An 18,492-nucleotide genomic window follows, 5' to 3' on the forward strand; every position below is an offset into this window, starting at 1 on the left:
TTGTTTAGTACAGTAGCATCGCTAACCCAACAAGGGACTCCTCCCAGTAGCTCCACCCACTCAGCAGATGACTTTATGAATTTCTTTAATAAGAAAATTGAACTCATTAGAAAAGAGATTAAAGACAATGCATCCCAGCTACAACTGGGTTCTATTAACACAGATACGACTGTATATATGACGGACACTGCCCTCCAAAATAGTTTCTCTCTCTTTGATGAAATAACATTGGAGGAATTGTTAAAATGTGTAAATGGGACAAAACAAACAACATGTTTACTTGACCCAATTCCTGGGAAACTTATTAAGGAGCTTTTTGTATTATTAGGTCCATCAGTGTTAAATATTATAAACTTATCACTTTCCTCTGGCATTGTTCCCCTAGCATTCAAAAAAGCAGTTATTCATCCTCTACTCAAAAGACCTAACCTCGATCCTGAACTCATGGTAAACTACCGGCCGGTGTCCCACCTTCCGTTTATCTCAAAAATCCTCGAAAAAATTGTTGCACAGCAGCTAAATGAACACTTAGCGTCTAACAATCTCTGTGAACCTTTTCAATCCGGTTTCAGGGCAAATCACTCTACGGAGACAGCCCTCGCAAAAATGACTAATGATCTGTTGCTAACGATGGATTCTGATGCGTCATCTATATTGCTGCTTCTTGATCTTAGCGCCGCTTTCGATACTGTTGATCATAATATTTTATTAGAGCGTATCAAAACGCGTATTGGTATGTCAGACTTAGCCTTGTCTTGGTTTAACTCTTATCTTACTGACAGGATGCAGTGTGTCTCCCATAACAATGTGACCTCGGACTATGTTAAGGTAACGTGCGGAGTTCCCCAGGGTTCGGTTCTTGGCCCTGCACTCTTTAGTATCTACATGCTGCCGCTAGGTGACATCATACGCAAATACGGTGTTAGCTTTCACTGTTATGCTGATGACACCCAACTCTACATGCCCCTAAAGCTGACCAACACGCCGGATTGTAGTCAGCTGGAGGCGTGTCTTAATGAAATTAAACAATGGATGTCCACTAACTTTTTGCAACTCAACGCTAAGAAAACGGAAATGCTGATTATCGGTCCTGCTAGACACCGACATCTATTTAATAATACCACCTTAACATTTGACAACCAAACAATTACACAAGGCGACTCGGTAAAGAATCTGGGTATTATCTTCGACCCAACTCTCTCGTTTGAGTCACACATTAAGAGTGTTACTAAAACGGCCTTCTTTCATCTCCGTAATATCGCTAAAATTCGTTCCATTTTGTCCACAAGCGACGCTGAGATCATTATTCATGTGTTCGTTACATCTCGTCTCGATTACTGTAACGTATTATTTTCGGGCCTCCCTATGTCTAGCATTAAAAGATTACAGTTGGTACAAAATGCGGCTGCTAGACTTTTGACAAAAACAAGAAAGTTTGATCATATTACGCCTATACTGGCTCACTTGCAATGGCTTCCTGTGCACTTAAGATGCGACTTTAAAGTTTTACTACTTACGTATAAAATACTACACGGTCAAGCTCCTGCCTATCTTGCCGATTGTATTGTACCATATGTCCCGGCAAGAAATCTGCGTTCAAAGAACTCCGGCTTATTAGTGATTCCCAGAGCCCAAAAAAAGTCTGCGGGCTATAGAGCGTTTTCTATTCGGGCTCCAATACTATGGAATGCCCTCCCATTCCTCAGTAGAAGCATTTAAGTCCCATCTTAAAACTCATTTGTATACTCTAGCCTTTAAATAAACCCCCTTTTTAGACCAGTTGATCTGCCGTTTCTTTTCTTTTCTTTTCTCCTCTGCTTCCCTCTCCCTTATGGAGGGGGAGTTGCACAGGTCCGGTGGCCACGGATGAAGTGCTGGTTGTCCAGAGTCGGGACCCGGGGTGGACCGCTAGCCTGTGCATCGGTTGGGGACATCTCTACGCTGCTGACCCGTCTCCGCTCGGGATGGTTCCTGTTGGCCCCACTATGGACTATATAAATAAACATTAATTGATTGATTGATATGGACCGGACTTTCGCTGATGTGTTGGATCCACTGTGGACTGGACTTTCACAATATTATGTCAGACCCACTCGACGTCCATTGCTTTCGGTCTCCCCTAGAGGGGGGGGGGGGGGGGTTACCCACATATGCGGTCCTCTCCAAGGTTTCTCATAGTCATTCACATTGACGTCCCACTGGGGTGAGTTTTCCTTGCCCGTATGTGGGCTCTGTACCGAGGATGTCGTTCTGGCTTGTACAGCCCTTTGAGACACTTGTGATTTAGGGCTATATAAATAAACATTGATTGATTGACTATTACCTGGTCATGCTACAAAATATTCCAAAATATTTGGGGGGCTTTTTTTACCTTGACTTATGACTTCAAGGCGGGTTATCCATAATAATCAAATGCATATGCAATGCTGTAATAATGAGACGCTAATCATGAGCTATTTATACATTCATGAACATATAAATTGACTGTTACAAGCGGCCCTCTGAGGGCAGCCATAACAACAATGTAGTCCTCAAAGAATATGACTTTGATGACCCTGTAATGTGTCACGCTTCATGTTGCGTATCATGTTGCATAATCACAAAATATGTCAGCAAAACAAGACGCCTTAGGAAGCGTGCACTTGCTAAGGGGTGGTATTCAATTATGGAGACAAAGATGTGTAGAAAAGAGGTCAAAGAGTAATATCTTCATGACTGGATATAGAAAGGATAGAAAAAGATCTCTAAAATGGCTGAACCAATAATTGAATCTCTCTTCACCTCTCTTGTTCTCCCTCTTTAAAGATTGGGAGCACAAACACTAAAGCGCTGACCTCACCCGCCTGATGTAATCTTATTAGGGGCCTTTGATGTTTTACTGAAACACAAATTACATTTTTTCTACTCCAACACTCAGATTGTTTTTATCAACTCTATGCAGGCACTTTGTTTCTCTGCAAACTGAGAACCTAACTGATGCGCTCCAAGTGTTTGACAGAGAGATGAAAGCATCGTGTCTAAGCCCGTGGCATCAGTTCTTATTTGAGCACATGTGTTTCTCATTCTGCATGTGAGTCATGCATCACACAGGTTGCTTCCTAACATTGTCCTCGCAGGCCCTCTGGCACATCGATCTGCCCACAGAGAGACTTGTATTCATTTAAGAGTCCCTGACATTTATCGAGATGTGTGTGTCTCGATGTATTTTAGTGCAGTCGGGTTTCTCCCTCCCTCACTGCTGTGTTTGCTTTTGCTTCATAAATGATCTCTGCCAGTGGCAACAGAGTTAGTCATCTTCCTAGAGGGCCATGGGGACAAAGAGCAATGATGATGTCACCTCTCCACCAGACTGGGTCCTTACTTGTCCCCTTTCTTACCCTCTGCCCAGGCAACGGTTTAGTAAAATGAGATCTAACTCAACCTCCTTGTGCATAAAACCATCCTCAACCGCAAATGGGATACTGGCACATCTTCTGTTTGATATAATAAATAAATGATAAATGGGTTATACTTATATAGCGCTTTTCTACCTTCAAGGTACTCAAAGCGCTTTGACAGTATTTCCACATTCACCCATTCACACACACATTCAAACACTGATGGCGGGAGCTGCCATGCAAGGCGCTAACCAGCACCCATCAGGAGCAAGGGTGAAGTGTCTTGCCCAAGGACACAACGGACGTGACTAGGATGGTAGAAGGTAGGGATTGAACCCCAGTAACCAGCAACCCTCCGATTGCTGGCACGGCCACTCTACCAACTTCGCCATATGTGAGATAGTACTTTGTGGTGACAGACCTGTGTGTGAGGAAGTGACGTGCAGCCAATCAGCGAGTCAGTTATGTAACCGGGGGACTGGAGTGTCGCCGGCGACAGATCCTCAGGGCTAGCCAGGCCATCTTTCCACTCCTGGGTGACACAAATCAATATGTCAGTAAAGCACAGTGTTATGTCCAGAGTACATAGGGTTCAGACCCACATTTAGCTCTGGATTATTCCTGACAACAAGTACCATCTGCTGTGATTAAGCATTGGTACTTTAAAGCAGGGGTGTCCAAAGTGCGGCCCGGGGGCCATTTGCGGCCCACAGCTAATTGTTTACCGGCCCGCCACACATTCTGGAAATACTATTGTAAAAATAAAAAAGAACATTAAAAAAAGTGGAATGAGGTGAAATCTAAGGAGAAAAACTTGCAATGTTGACATAAAAGCTGCCATGCATGCTGTTTGTTTTCCTTTTGTCTTTCTTTCTTTTTCTTTTTTTGCCACTGCTCAAAAAAAATAAAATAATGACAAAAAAATCCATGTTATAATGAATTATTTTCAGGGCTCCAATTACTTCAAATATTTCCCCTTAAAATGTTTTATGTGGTAAATATTGCATACATTGTGTAGTAGCCATATAAAAACATCAAAGTTTTCTTTGACAAAAGCGCATAAAACAAACAAAATAATTGTTACAGCATAAAATGGACAGATATATCTGAAGTTGATCTCGTTACTTAAGTGTTGAAAGTAAAAGAAAAACCTAATAAAAATGTATCACTTTATGAGTGGGGCACCTTTTGGATCCCAAATATATTTAGTGATTTTTTATTTATCTTTCCACTGTGATTACTCAAAAATATTAAAGAATTAAAATCAATGATGTCCTGCATTATTGATCTTTTAGGGCTCTAATTACTAAATACTGCATATTTCAGTTTTACTATTAAAAAAAAAAACTAAGTTGTTTTTCACAGAAAAGCCATAAAACATTTTTTTTAAATTTGTATTACTTTATATCAACTTGAAGTTGATATAGAGATTTACTGTAAGCACTAAATAATTAAAAAATAACAATAATCTGACTTATTTTTAACATTTTAATGACTGAGACCCTTTATGGTCCCCGGGACCCCTAAAGGTAAAATAAATAAAAAAATCAATATATTTTGTTATGGTTTGAAAATGAAAAATATCAAAATGGCCCCCACATGCTTTAATTTTTCCGTGTGCGGCCCTCAGTGGAAAAAAGTTTGGACACCCCTGCTTTAAAGCATCAATAACACAGGCTGAAAGGGGACCTATGATGCATTTCCTTTTTTCTGACTTATACATATTGTTAGGATATTGAATACTTCTGTTATAAAAATGCAATAGTGTCAAATCATAAGGTTCATGCATTCTGGCATGAGCTTGCACACAGTTTTGGATGCCTCTGCCCGTGGTGTTTTGCGGTATGGCTACATTGTGACATCACAGTCAGGCGGACGTACTTGTTTGGACATTAAATAGAGCTGTCAAACAGAGGGGGAGGAGCACTGTATGAGGCAGCTGAGGTTGAAGATGTTCATCTAATCATGGCATGGTGGTTGAGGAAGCAGCAGACCACTCGATGATGTAAACATAGGGACACACTGTCGTGATCACGGCAACGCTATAAAGAGTTTGTCTGCGTTAGAACTTATAAAAACAATATATGACTAATACTTGGTTAATATTCAAGTCACACAATGTAAATTGAGTATTGTTGGTGCTTTTTGAATGGTTATTTATTGAATTTTATGAGGAAAAATAAAGCACCTCCCATTGGCTACGCTGTAAGCTGACTTTTATTTACGTTTATTTACAAGTTAGAATGCTTAACAAAAATGTTTAAATCCATCCGTCGTCATGTCTTTCATAATGATTGTGAACGATAGGCAAAATTCCCCAAAAAGTGCAGTTCCCTCTAAAAGATCTCTTGTATCCAGTTTCAAAGCCAGAAATGAAGAAAAGAAACACACAGACAGACGTAGCAATTTATCATTGACCGCAACATTAATAAGTTCAGCCAAGTTCTACAACTGTATTACATTTTTGATTGCCTCTGGACATTGCATGTAATGCTTTTTAATGCCATTTCAGCCCTTAATTCTCGCCAAATCCATGTAATGACTTTTAATGCTTTTTAATGCCCTGCGGAAACCCTGTTTAGTGTAAAATGTATTGATGTTTCCCAAGGTGAGAGCGTGAACAGAGTCTAGAGAGAAAAATCCACAATATATGCTACAGAAAATCAGGATCCAATTATGTTCTCTAAAGGCAGGCTCACTGTTTTACACTTTGAAAACCCTGCTACTAAAACATTAGAAATGGATAGTCAAACCCAAAATTCCATCCATCCATCCATCTTCTTCCGCTTATCCGAGGTCGGGTCGCGGGGGCAGCAGCCTAAGCAGGGAAGCCCAGACTTCCCTCTCCCCAGCCACTTTGTCAGGCTCTTCCCGGGGGATCCCGAGGCGTTCCCAGGCCAGCCGGGAGACATAGTTTTCCCAACGTGTCCTGGGTCTTCCCCGTGGCCTCCTACCGGTCGGACGTGCCCTAAACCCTCCCTAGGGAGACGTTTGGGTGGCATCCTGACCAGATGCCCGAACCACCTCATCTGGCTCCTCTCTATGGGGAGGAGCAGCGGCTTTACTTTGATCTCCCCCTGGATGACAGAGCTTCTCACCCTATCTCTAAGGGAGAGCCCCGCCACCCGGCGGAGGAAACTCATTTCGGCCGCTTGTATCCATGATCTTGTCCTTTCGGTCATGACCCAAAGCTCATGACCACAGGTGAGGATGGGAACGTAGATCGACCGGTAAATTGAGAGCTTTGCCTTCCGGCTCAGCTCCTTCTTCACCACAACGGATCGATACAGCGTCCGCATTACTGAAGACGCCGCTCCGATCCGCCTGTCAATCTCACGATCCACTCTTCCCTCACTCGTGAACAAGACTCCGAGGTACTTGAACTCCTCTACTTGGGGCAGGGTCTCCTCCGCAACCCAAAATTATTATTAGTATTACAATTATTTTATTCCACAATGATGTCTAGTATGCATTGTCTTTTTATCTTTTGATAGACACCTGCGACATTTTTGATCAAGAAAGAAAATTCCTGGTTGAATACAATTACTGCACCTTTCACTCCAAATGTCCTAAGGCTATGAATAATTTTGATTGTAATAAAGGATCTGAAATCAGAAATCAAATTAAATTATTTTTCACATGATTAATGTGCGTCATGTGTGACGCTCAGTCTATACCAGGGGTCGGCAACCCAAAATGTTGAAAGAGCCATATTGGACCAAAAATACAAAAACAAATCTGTCTGGAGCCGCAAAAAATTAAAAGCCATATTACATACAGATAGTGTGTCAAGAGATATACATTTAAAGGACTTTAAGGAAACTAAATGACCTCAAATATACCTACAAATGAGGCATAATGATGCAACATGTACATATAGCTAGCCTAAATAGCATGTTAGCATCGATTAGCTAGCATTAATGCAGTAACCAAATATGTCTGATTAGCACTCCACACAAGTCAATAACATCAACAAAACTCACCTTTGTGCATTCACGCACCACGTTAACAGTTGGGTGGACAAAATGAGAGAGAAAAAGAAGTGGCATAAAACACGTCCTAGAAAGCCGGAGAAAGTTATACATGGAAACAAACTAAGGTGAGTTCATGGACCGCCAAAATTAGTAGGACAAAACGGCGCTCGCCAAATACTCGAATCAGTGAAGCATGTTTAATATAAACAGTGTGTTATAACAATTAGTGTCATGTTTTTCCTCCTACAGTAACCATATTAAAACAAAAAATATATTTTTTCCCCTCATCTTTTTCCATTTTTCATACATTTTTGAAAAAGCTCCAGAGAGCCACTAGGGCGGCGCTAAAGAGCCGCATGCGGCTCCAGAGCCGCGGGTTGCCGACCCCTGGTCTATACCATAGCAATTGTAAAGCGGAGTCATAGTAACGAGACGAACAAATTGCTGGGTTGAATATGACGTCACATGCGTTTTTCTTCTTCATGGCTTAAATCACATAATGGTCAAGCAGCTTGAGCGTAGCATTAAAACAAGTGAGAGTGAGTGTAGAGTTTGAGCAGAAAATGCCGTATTGCCGTTTCTTTTCTTGGGCGTTCAAATCGAGAGATGAGAGATGGGAAAGAGTTTTCATGGAGTCCTGAAAAAAGTTGTTCATAAAGGTAATAAAAAAAACTTAATCATTTGATCCCCCTAGTTGTAATATCCATCCATTCATCCATTTTCTACCGCTTGTCGCTCTCAGGGTGCTGTAGCCCAGTGTTTTTCAACCACTGCGCCACGTGCCGTGAGATACAGTCTGATGTGCCGTGGGAGAATATGTAATTTCACCTATTTGGGTTAAAAATATTTTTCGTAAAGCAGTAATAATAATCTGCAAATGTGCCGTTGTTGAGTGTCGGTGCTGTCCAGAGCTCGGCAGAGTATAACCATGTAATACTCTTCCATGTTAGTAGGTGGCAGCAAGTAGCTCATTGCTTTGTCAGGGGCGCTGCTAGGGATTTTGGGCCCCATGAAAAGAATCTTTACAGGGCCCCCTGTATTATAATTTCATCATCATTAGGGGCCTCTCTGGGCCCCCCTCCATCATGGGCCCCTAGAATCCGTCTCCTTAACCCCCCCTTTTCGGCGCCCCTGTGCTTTGTAGATGTCGGGAACATGGTTTGTCGTGATCACAATATGCAGACGACAGAGCGCAGGTAAAAAGGTATCTAACACTTAAACCAAAAATAAACAAAAGGCGAGTGCCGCTAAGAAAAGGCATTGAAGCTTAGGGATGGCTATGCAAAACGAAACTAAAACTGAACTGGTTGCAAAGTAAACAAAAACAGAATGCTGGACGACAGCAAAGACTTACAGCGTGTGGAGCCGACAGCATCCACAAAGTACGTCCGAACATGACATGACAATCAACAATGTCCCCGCAAAGAAGGATAGCGACACACAGGAAGACACCAAAAAACTCCAAATAAGTCACGGCGTCATGTGACAGGTCGTGACAGTACACCTACTTTGAGACAAGAGCTATAGTGATGCCTGGTTGATTATGGTTTGAATTCATATCCAACACTTGCGCGAACAACTTTTTATTGTCAATATCGGCTACTGAGTTTAATTTTTTAATGTTTTTTGCTGGTGGTGTGCCTCTGCATTTTTTCAATGAAAAAAATGTGCCTTGGCTCAAAAAGGGTTGAAAAACACTGCTGTAGCCTATATGTCTGCGTAAAAAAGTATAGTATTTAAAGGAGAACTGCACTTTGTTTGGAATTTTGCCAATCATTCACAATCATTATGAGAGACAAGAGCACATATGTCTTCTTTGGGGCGGATTTTAAAGATGATAAAAAACGCTTGGAAGATGCGACTAATGGGAGCCACCCTTGTAGCCTCCTTCAAAGCCCTCTAAAACAACTTATAAACCCTCCGTCAACATTTTGTATGCACACTGCAAGGCTATATATAATGTAGTAACTGTAAAATATTTACCGTATTTTGGTCATTTTAATCATTGCTGGAAATAATTATTGGGCAAATTTATTTCCGTTTCCATAGCAGCGCACGTCTGACTTCTGGCAACAACCCCTTCCGGATAAAAACGAGCGAGTGTGTTCTAATCATGGCAGATTCGGTAGCAAACAACGAAGACGACTATTTTTGGACAAATGAGGATTCACAACCTTATCTTTTTGAATCTGAATTTATGGAGGATGAACTACTACTTATAGAAGCCAGCGCGAAGGATGAGTGAGACGGTGGAGCAGATGGAAGCAGAGAGAGTGAGGTGAAAGTGAATCGAAGCTGCAAAATGTGGAACTTGAAGCCAAGTTATTTCGACAGAAATGGATAGCTTACCCATAATTAACCGGAAAAAACATCCCCAGCCAGCTGGACCAAAGAGACAACTGTCCATCGAGTGAGTCACTTTAATATCGATCATGATACATGCAGCACATCATGCATGGCTAGCTCAGCTGTATACAAACAAAACATGAAATGTGGGCTAATACTTTACAGACACTGTAATATAATTGTTCATGTTTTTTAGTCAGTACAGATAAGCGTCCTATCGCAGTGTTGTGCATTACAAACTCAAACATGTTTTGTGCTGGCGTAGAAGCTCGCTTATCTCCTGCTGAAGTTAGCCTTTACGGCTAATACCGTAGCACGGCGATGTGTTAGCACGCTAGAAAAATAGTTCCTTTGTGGACATTATAAAACATGTCCAAACACCATACATAATTTTAATTTACACAGATATAAATCCAATGTGTGGTGGGTAATATGCAAAACATTCTCGAAACACTTCCACATGTAGTGTCACTTCTATTGATATTTTTTGGTTCTAATTTTTTTCATTTAAATGGCAAATGGATTATACCTGTATTTCGCTTTTCTACCTTCAAGGTACTCTAAGCGCTTTGACACTTTTTCCACATATACCCATTCACACATACAGTACATTCACACACTGACAGAGGGAGCTGCCATGCAAGGATGGTGGAAGCTGGGATCGAACCTGGAACCCTCAAGTTGCTGTTACGGCCGCTCTACCACCCGAGCCATGCCGTCCCCCAATGTTACTAATTCATTGAGGTGTTATTTATGTTATTACAAAATGCTATTTTATAAGAATTTTCTTGTGACAGTTTTGCTTAATTTCAGATACATTTTCAACATAAATTAATCCATCTGATATTCTAACCATATCGTACCTTACCACTACCAAAGGTTTTTAGAAAAATAATATAAAAACCAGAAAAAATATATAATTTAATGGGGCTGAGCTGTTTGCAACTTGCTTTTAATTATATTTTTCAAAAAACAATTATAACAAGAACACAACCAACTAGCTTGTGGTACCAATTGAAGTGAAGTCTTTTCATGCTAAAAAACTTAAGTGGGCGGGATATAATGTTTAAAATAATTTGGAAATTTAGTGCCCTCTAGGCACTAAATTTGTAAATGTTGCAAACAGCCCCTTTTAGTGGGGATGAGTTGAGTGGGTCACACACCAACTCAAATCACCACCTGTTGGTCCTGGGACCCACTCAACTCACCCCTTGTGGGTCCTGGGGACTGACTTCTATCTATCAACATCATTGATCATTCTGGCATGTGTATAAGCCCCAATATGATCAGAAATGTAATTGCATGTGATGTGATGTCAGTCATATTATGTGTAACTTAGAATGAGTGTGTAGTACTGTGTACGGCATGATGTAGTATGACTTAACTACAAAAAGCTGTGGGACAGGGACGTTTAATTGAGGGTTGCACTGTGTTTATATGTATGAGTACAAAAGTGTGTCCTAAATTTTTCATTTCGGGGCACCTAGTGATATATATAAATATATATAGTCCATCCATTTTCTACTAGCGTAAAACCTTTCCCAGCTGCACTCGGGCGGAAGGCGAGTTACACCTTGGACAAGTCGCCACCTCATCGCAGGGCCCACACAGATAGACAACATTCACACTGACATTCACACAATAGGGCCAATTTAGTTGCCTATCCCCAGGTGCATGTCTTTGGAGGTGGGAGGAAGCTGAAGTACCTGGAGGGAACCCACGCAGTCCCAGGGAGAACATGCAAACTGTACACAGAAATACTCAGAGAACATTCGTATTGTGAGGCACACGCACTAACCACTGTACCACCATTCTGCCCAACATATGTATATATACAGGGGTGGGCAATTAATTTTTACCGGGGGCCGCATGAGCTACCCGAGCACTGCTGGAGGGCCACATTGACAATATTTCAATTACATTTTGCTCAATATTGTTTTTGATATATACCGTAAGATAAATAATAATAATAATAATAATAATAATAATTAATAATAATAGTAATACTTCAACATAGTGTGTGTAACAGCATTCCATGACTAATATAAATAAATTAACATTAATAATAAATGACAGTAAAATAAGCACACGTATGACTGAGGAGTCATAGTGTAACTTTGTGTGGTGTTTGAGTTGTCCGACTTTTTGTGTGGCCATAAACGCACCAGTGGTTTAGTGCTATGCGTGTTGGTGACAGATGACAAGTTGGTTTTGGCCTGGTTTGTACGGCAGAAAATGACTAGTTTTTCGAGATAGAATTGTTTTACTCATGTTTTTGGTGTGGTTATGTCCGAATATAAACACTTTTGCTAAATAAAGTGATCGATATAATTCCTGTCCTCGAAGCATCTCGATAGACGTTACAATAATTGAACGGTGTTCAATTGAACGGTGTTGACGAACACCGTTAGGGCCGCTTGTTGTCACTGTCACTTAAAGTTGCATTGCAAAATTCCATAGAATAAATATGTTTATTTTGTTTAGAATTCAGATGGGATTTGATTTGGTGCGCGGCATATACTTGCTGCGCGCAGCGGACGCTTGAGCAGTGCGCAATTGCGCAGGCACGCACCATAGAGGGAACGTTGCTTTGCAGTTCATGTCTTGTTGAAAACACGCCATTCCTCATCAACTTTTCTCTTTTTAGCATCTCGGGTGTAAACCGTGCATCACTTGTCGCTGCATGTGCACCTTCACTCGCAGGTTACACACGGACACACGCCCATAAATAATACTTTTCAAAATAAAAGCAGCACAGTTGTATTGCGCGCACGACATAGATGTTTTTTCAACTTTATTTTGTAATTGCAGCTGTTCACATTCACTCACAATCACGCACACGCATGCGTCCACACGGAAGTAATACAAATAACGATTTTCAAAACAAAAGCAGCACCGTTGTATTGCACACTCGACATAGATACTTTTTAAAATGTATTTTGTAATTTATAATTGGCCTCACGCGGGCCGGACAGGGACGCACAAAGGGCCGGATGCGGCCCGCGGGCCGCAGAATGCCCAGGTCTGTATATATATATATATATATATATATATATATATATATATATATATATATATATATATATATATATATATATATATATGTATAAGTATATACACATATATATATAAGTAAATACCGTCGAGGTTTCTGTGGTTTATCCGTTATACAGTGCTCAATACCGGGGTAGAGCGGAATGTATGTTAGGTCAGGAAAAAACACAGAGGCTATATCATCCCTACAAGCCTGTTTCGCAGATTTCCCTGCTCGTCAGGAGATTTTATTATATTGCAATATTTTATTGTTTTATTTTAAAAATTCCCTGTATAACGGATAAACCACAGAAACGTATATATATATGTCTACACATATACTTATATACATATATATATATATATATGTACACATATACTTATATATATATATATATATATATATATATATATATATATATATATATATATATATATATATATATATATATATATATATATATATATATATATATATATATATATATATATATATACAGACAGAGGCTATATCATCCCTACAAGCCTGTTTCGAAGGTTTCCCTGCTCGTCAGGGGATTTTAAAATAAAACTATAAAAGATTGCAATATAATAAAATATGGGAAACCTGTAAAACAGGCTTGTAGGGATGATGTAGCCTCTGTGTTTTTTCCTGACCTAACATATATAAGTAAATACATATATATAAATACTTAATATACTATCATAGAATAATATACTTATATAATATGATATATTAATATATAATATAAATAATGTATATATACACATACACACACACACACACACACACACACACACAGAGTTATTGCTCAACAACTGTGAATGCCCTGCCATAAACCCTCAAACGGAAATAAATGCACCAAGAAATTAGTTGTGGCAATGCTTAAAATGATCAAAATACGGTAAATATTGTACGTGTTACATATTGTTATTAACGTGTCTGTTACTACATTATATAAATACTTGCAGTGTGCATACAAAACGTTGATGGAGGGTTTTGAAGTTGTTTTAGAGGGCTTTGAAGGCTACAACGGTGACTCCAAATTGTCACACATCTTCCAAGCGTTTTTTTATCATCTTTAAAATCTCCCCCCCCAAAACAATTCTCGTCTCTCATAATTGTGAACAATTGGCAAAAATCCAAAAAAAGTGCAGTTCCCCATTAAAGTACATGAAATTATCATCTGAAAAGTGCAAATATTTTCATGTGGTGATGAGCCACAGCTGGAGAAAAGTTAACTTTCTTTGTGAGGAAGATGCAGAAGGTATAATTAACTTGTTTTGCTTTAGGCTCAGTAGAGGAGAAGACAGAAGTCGATGTTGAGATTATTTCGCCAGTCCGATCATTAGTAGTGGAAGCAGAAAATATAACTGCGGTAGTCTGCTGACCAGCAATAGCATTTATCTTTTTCTTTTGTGGCATTTTTGCGTTCTCTTTCCCTGCTTCCTATCTCGTCAGAAGCAGAATGTATGCGCAGACACCGTCAAAACAAAACTGCGACCACCATTCAGAGTAATTCTCATCACCGCCAATGGTCTGAGTTTACTTATTTCATTACAGCACGTCCACGTAACGTTTAAACACATTTGATAATAATGAGCACAACGTCAAGCAGTGGAAACGTGGCTTTATTTACTATCAAGTTTGTATCTTTAGTTGTCGAAATTAAATTTGCGGTGACTAGCTAATTGGTAGCAGCTAAGCTAGCATGTCGTGAGAGCTGCGATGCTGTGTACACGTGATCACGTCTGCACAGAGCAGATGCGCAGAGGCATGGTAAAGCGCGAGCATGGTCTGCTGACAACAATGCTTCTTTTGCCCAAATCTTACTCAATTTTATCTATTTTTTATGGACTTATTTTAGTGAAGTGAAGTGAATTATATTTATATAGCGCTTTTCTCTAGTGACTCAAAGCGCTTTACATAGTGAAACCCAATATCTAAGTTACATTTAAACCAGTGTGGGTGGCACTGGGAGCAGGTGGGTAAAGTGTCTTGCCCAAGGACACAACAGCAGTGACTAGGATGGCGGAAGCGGGGATCGAACCTGCAACCCTCAAGTTGCTGGCACGGCCACTCTACCAACCGAGCTATACCGCCCCACAACATTTTAGGCGCAAAATGAGATTGAAAGGGTTGAAATCCGTATTCGCTATTCTAGTCACGTGATCTATTTTTAGTCGCGTATGCGAGTAAATTTGTCGCACTGTACAGCCCTGCCAATGTCGTCAGCGGTATAGATATTGTATTAGGACTCATTATCAATGCCGGCAAAACATTATGGGATCCATTAAAGACTGCATGTTCCATTATTTACATCAAAGCCAGCATGCAAAGGCCTTGTGGGCAAATACCAAAACTGTAGCTTGCTTACAAGGTGGTCGCCTTCAATAAACATTGGACCAATGTAGACAATGCCTTGTGTGTTAGCTCAGTGTTTTTCAACCTTTTTTGAGCCAAGGCACATTTTTTTCATTGATAAAATGCGGAGGCACACCACCAGCAGAAAACATACAAAAATTAAACTCAGTAGCCGATATTGACAATAAAAAATTGTTCTCGCAAGTGTTGGATATGAATTCAAACCATAACCAACCAGGCATCACTATAGCGCTTGTCTCAAAGTAGGTGTACTGTCACCACCTGTCACATCACGCCGTGACTTATTCGGAGTTTTTTGGTGTCTTCATGTGTGTAGTGTTTTAGTTCTTGTCTTGCGCTTCTATTTTGCCTTTTCCTGTTTTGTTGGTATTTTCCTGTAGCAGTTTCATGTCTTCCTTGAGCGCTATTCCCCGCACCTGCTTTGTTTTAGCAATCAAGGCTATTTAAGTTGTCGCTCTCCTTCTTTGCGGGGACATTGTTGATTGTCATGTCATGTTTGGATGTACTTTTTGGACGCTGTCTGCTCCTCACGCAGTAAGTCTTTGCTGTCGTCCAGCATTCTGTTTTTGTTTACTTTGCAACCAGTTCAGTTTTAGTTTTGTTTTGCATAGCCATCCCTAAGCTTCAATGCCTTTTCTTAGCGGCACTCGCTTTTTGTTTATTTTTGGTTTAAGCAGTAGATACCTTTTTACCTGCACACTGTCGTCTGCATATTGTGATCACGACAAACCATGTTCCCGACATCTACAAAGCAATTAGCTACTTGCTGCCACCTACTGATATGGAAGAGTATAACATGGTTACTCTGCCGAGCTCTAGACAGCACCGACAGTCAACAACGGCACATTTGCAGATTATTATTACTGCTTTGCAAAAAATATTTTTAACCCAAATAGGTGAAGTTACATATTCTCCCACGGCACACCAACTGTATCGCACAGTGGTTGAAAAACACTGTGTTAGCTGATGTGTCCACCCTAAAATGTTCACTGCTCACCAGTTCTGTGTGTGTGACAGGCAGGATGGTGAGCGGCCCATCAAGTTTCGGGGGGCTGCCCAGATCCTGGCTGTGGGATGAAAGGGGTGTAGGTTTTCCCTCAAATTTGCGGATTTGACGTTCCCCTTTAGCTGTGGCCCCAGCACTGAGCTTGCGAACTGGGTTTGTGAGCCATTTTTTCAGGGTGCTGACAGAACGCTTGGAGCCAGGGGAGCTGGGGGCCGAGCTGCCTGAAGCCTGTGGGGGCAGGGACGCCACAGAGGTAGAGATGCTGCCCTCACTGCCTGCTGCCGAATACGAGTCTGTAGGAGGAGCAAAAAGAGCAATGGGCTATTGGTATCACACTGGGTCTCTAAGGCTACCTTGCTCCGCATGTTCACGTTGCAAGAATCATTGAATCAATTAATCTATGAGAAAAAAACAAGCCCGGCATTTTGTGAACGCCAAGTGGATCATAAGTGAGGGCAGTGGTGCAGGTCGGCAGGAGGTGGCCGAAGGACTGGAAGCAAAAGAGAAATAAAAACAAAGAGTGGATATATAAAAATAGCCTGCCCCCTAAGACGCAGCTGTGCTACTGTGAGCTGAGCTGTGAAGCACACTCTGTTTACAGGAAGCCGAGCATTTTCAGCTTTTAGCATTTAATCATATGATTGACACACGTGTAGACGCAAGGTAGAACATTGAGATTAGCTCAGTATATGACATATATATATAAATGTACTCCAGAGACGTTGTGATGTCACCAGTAGAAAGGAAGTGACCCACGGGTTGGCGGGGAAGTGGACTCCCACTTTGATTCCACTATAGAAAATAGATACGTGGTTTGGACTGTTTGTTTTTTTGGCCTTTTCCCCCATTTCCGTCCTGTCTCATCCTCCCAAGCCCTGTGGCCTTTTTTCCGTCTTCCTCAAGCTCAAAAGTATAACTTGCTTCTCAGCGTGAGTTGAATGTCTGGAGTGTTTTATCGGTTCAGTCATGCGTCACGTACATCTTTTTAACCCTGGCCTGACCTTTGACTCTTGATCCCGACTTAACAGTGTTCTTACTGTATTTCTAAACCAAAACCAAACATTTTATTTGCATATTTATCACCTCTTCAATATTGTGAACGGAGCTTAACAAAATTCTAGGAGCAGTCAGTAAGGTACGGAGCCCCTAAAGGGACATGGGAATTTTTTTTTTTTTAGACATGTATCTCGTGGCCACGAGAAAGTATCTCGTGGCCACGAGAAACTTTTTATAAAAAATAAAAAAAAATAATAATTATTATTTTTATTTTTTTTATAAAAAGTTTCTCGTGGCCACGAGAAAGCATTGGATGCGTGCTGATGGTTTGGTGTGTGTTAAAATAGCAGTTTAGGAGTTAATATGGCTGTATTTCCAATTAGGACTTTCCCCCATGTGTGTTGTGGCAAAATGTGAATGCTTGATTAGTAGGTGTGAGACAAACACTTTATCTTCCTGGTTATTGTAACGCTACGTGTTTGACATTATTTAAGACGTTATCATGCCCGGGAAAGGACAGTTTTCCTCTTCTGTGGCTGTGGGGGGTGGGCGTGGCTTGCGGACCTGCAGCGAAGCGGAGTGTGTCAGTTAGTCCGATGTTGATGTGATCAAACTTCTTTCTTGCTTGGAAGATACACGCACAATTGTAACTGTTATTTCTTCCTGCAAATAATAAATATGTACAACGTGTTTGGATGTATTCATTTATGTAAAATTGTCATTAAATGTAATATTGCCTGACAAAAAGTGATTCGACGTACGTAATATTTTGATATTTACACATCGCATATTTACACACGCGCATCTGACTAGAATAACCCACTGGTGGGGAATAGAGACATGACAGGTGGGGCGCGAGGAACGGGAGGAAATTTCACTTTGATTTTTTTATTTTTTTATTATTATATTCTTTGATTTTTTTTTTTACTATGCTTTCATTTTCTATACACACTGGAAATCACTTTGTGATTCTGTCTGTGAAATCCGCTATATAGATAAATGTAAATTACTTATTTTTCCTGTGGGCTTTACATTTCTAGGTAGGAGCGAAAGTTTACTGACATAGCAACAGTAACTAATGGGGGCGGGGCTAAGCGGAAGTTTGTGAATGGCGAGTCACTGTGCGAGGATTTGCTGTTTTGCAAATACATAAAAAATAGAGCCACTGCTGATGAGCTGTTCAAGATAATGGACAGTTTCCTCAAAGAACACGACCTTAAATGGGAAAACTGTGTGGGCTTTTGCTCTGATGGCGCGCATGGCAAAGTCAAGAAACGGGCTGCAGGCTCTAATAAAGAGGGTTGCGCCAAATGCGCATTGGACACAATGTGTCATTCACCGGGAAACACTCGCGTCAAGGCAGCTCAGCCCTGA

The 18,492-nt window shown here is 40.7% G+C and overlaps 1 protein-coding gene across 1 annotated transcript in view; it reads right to left on the reverse strand.

Annotated features, from left to right (window-relative positions):
* Nucleotides 1-16,487, reverse strand: part of LOC133654355 (triple functional domain protein-like) — a 41,059-nt gene extending 24,572 nt beyond the window's left edge. The window contains exons 1-3 of the mRNA XM_062054676.1: nucleotides 16,457-16,487; nucleotides 16,114-16,415; nucleotides 3,799-3,909 (exon numbers count right to left, since the gene is read on the reverse strand). Coding sequence (XP_061910660.1) covers nucleotides 3,799-3,909; nucleotides 16,114-16,415; nucleotides 16,457-16,487 — 444 coding nt within the window. The remainder of the gene's footprint in view (nucleotides 1-3,798; nucleotides 3,910-16,113; nucleotides 16,416-16,456) is intronic.
* Nucleotides 16,488-18,492: the final 2,005 nt, after the last annotated feature.

This window comes from Entelurus aequoreus, linkage group LG07 (genome assembly GCF_033978785.1).
Source record: "Entelurus aequoreus isolate RoL-2023_Sb linkage group LG07, RoL_Eaeq_v1.1, whole genome shotgun sequence".
Taxonomy (NCBI): domain Eukaryota; kingdom Metazoa; phylum Chordata; class Actinopteri; order Syngnathiformes; family Syngnathidae; genus Entelurus; species Entelurus aequoreus.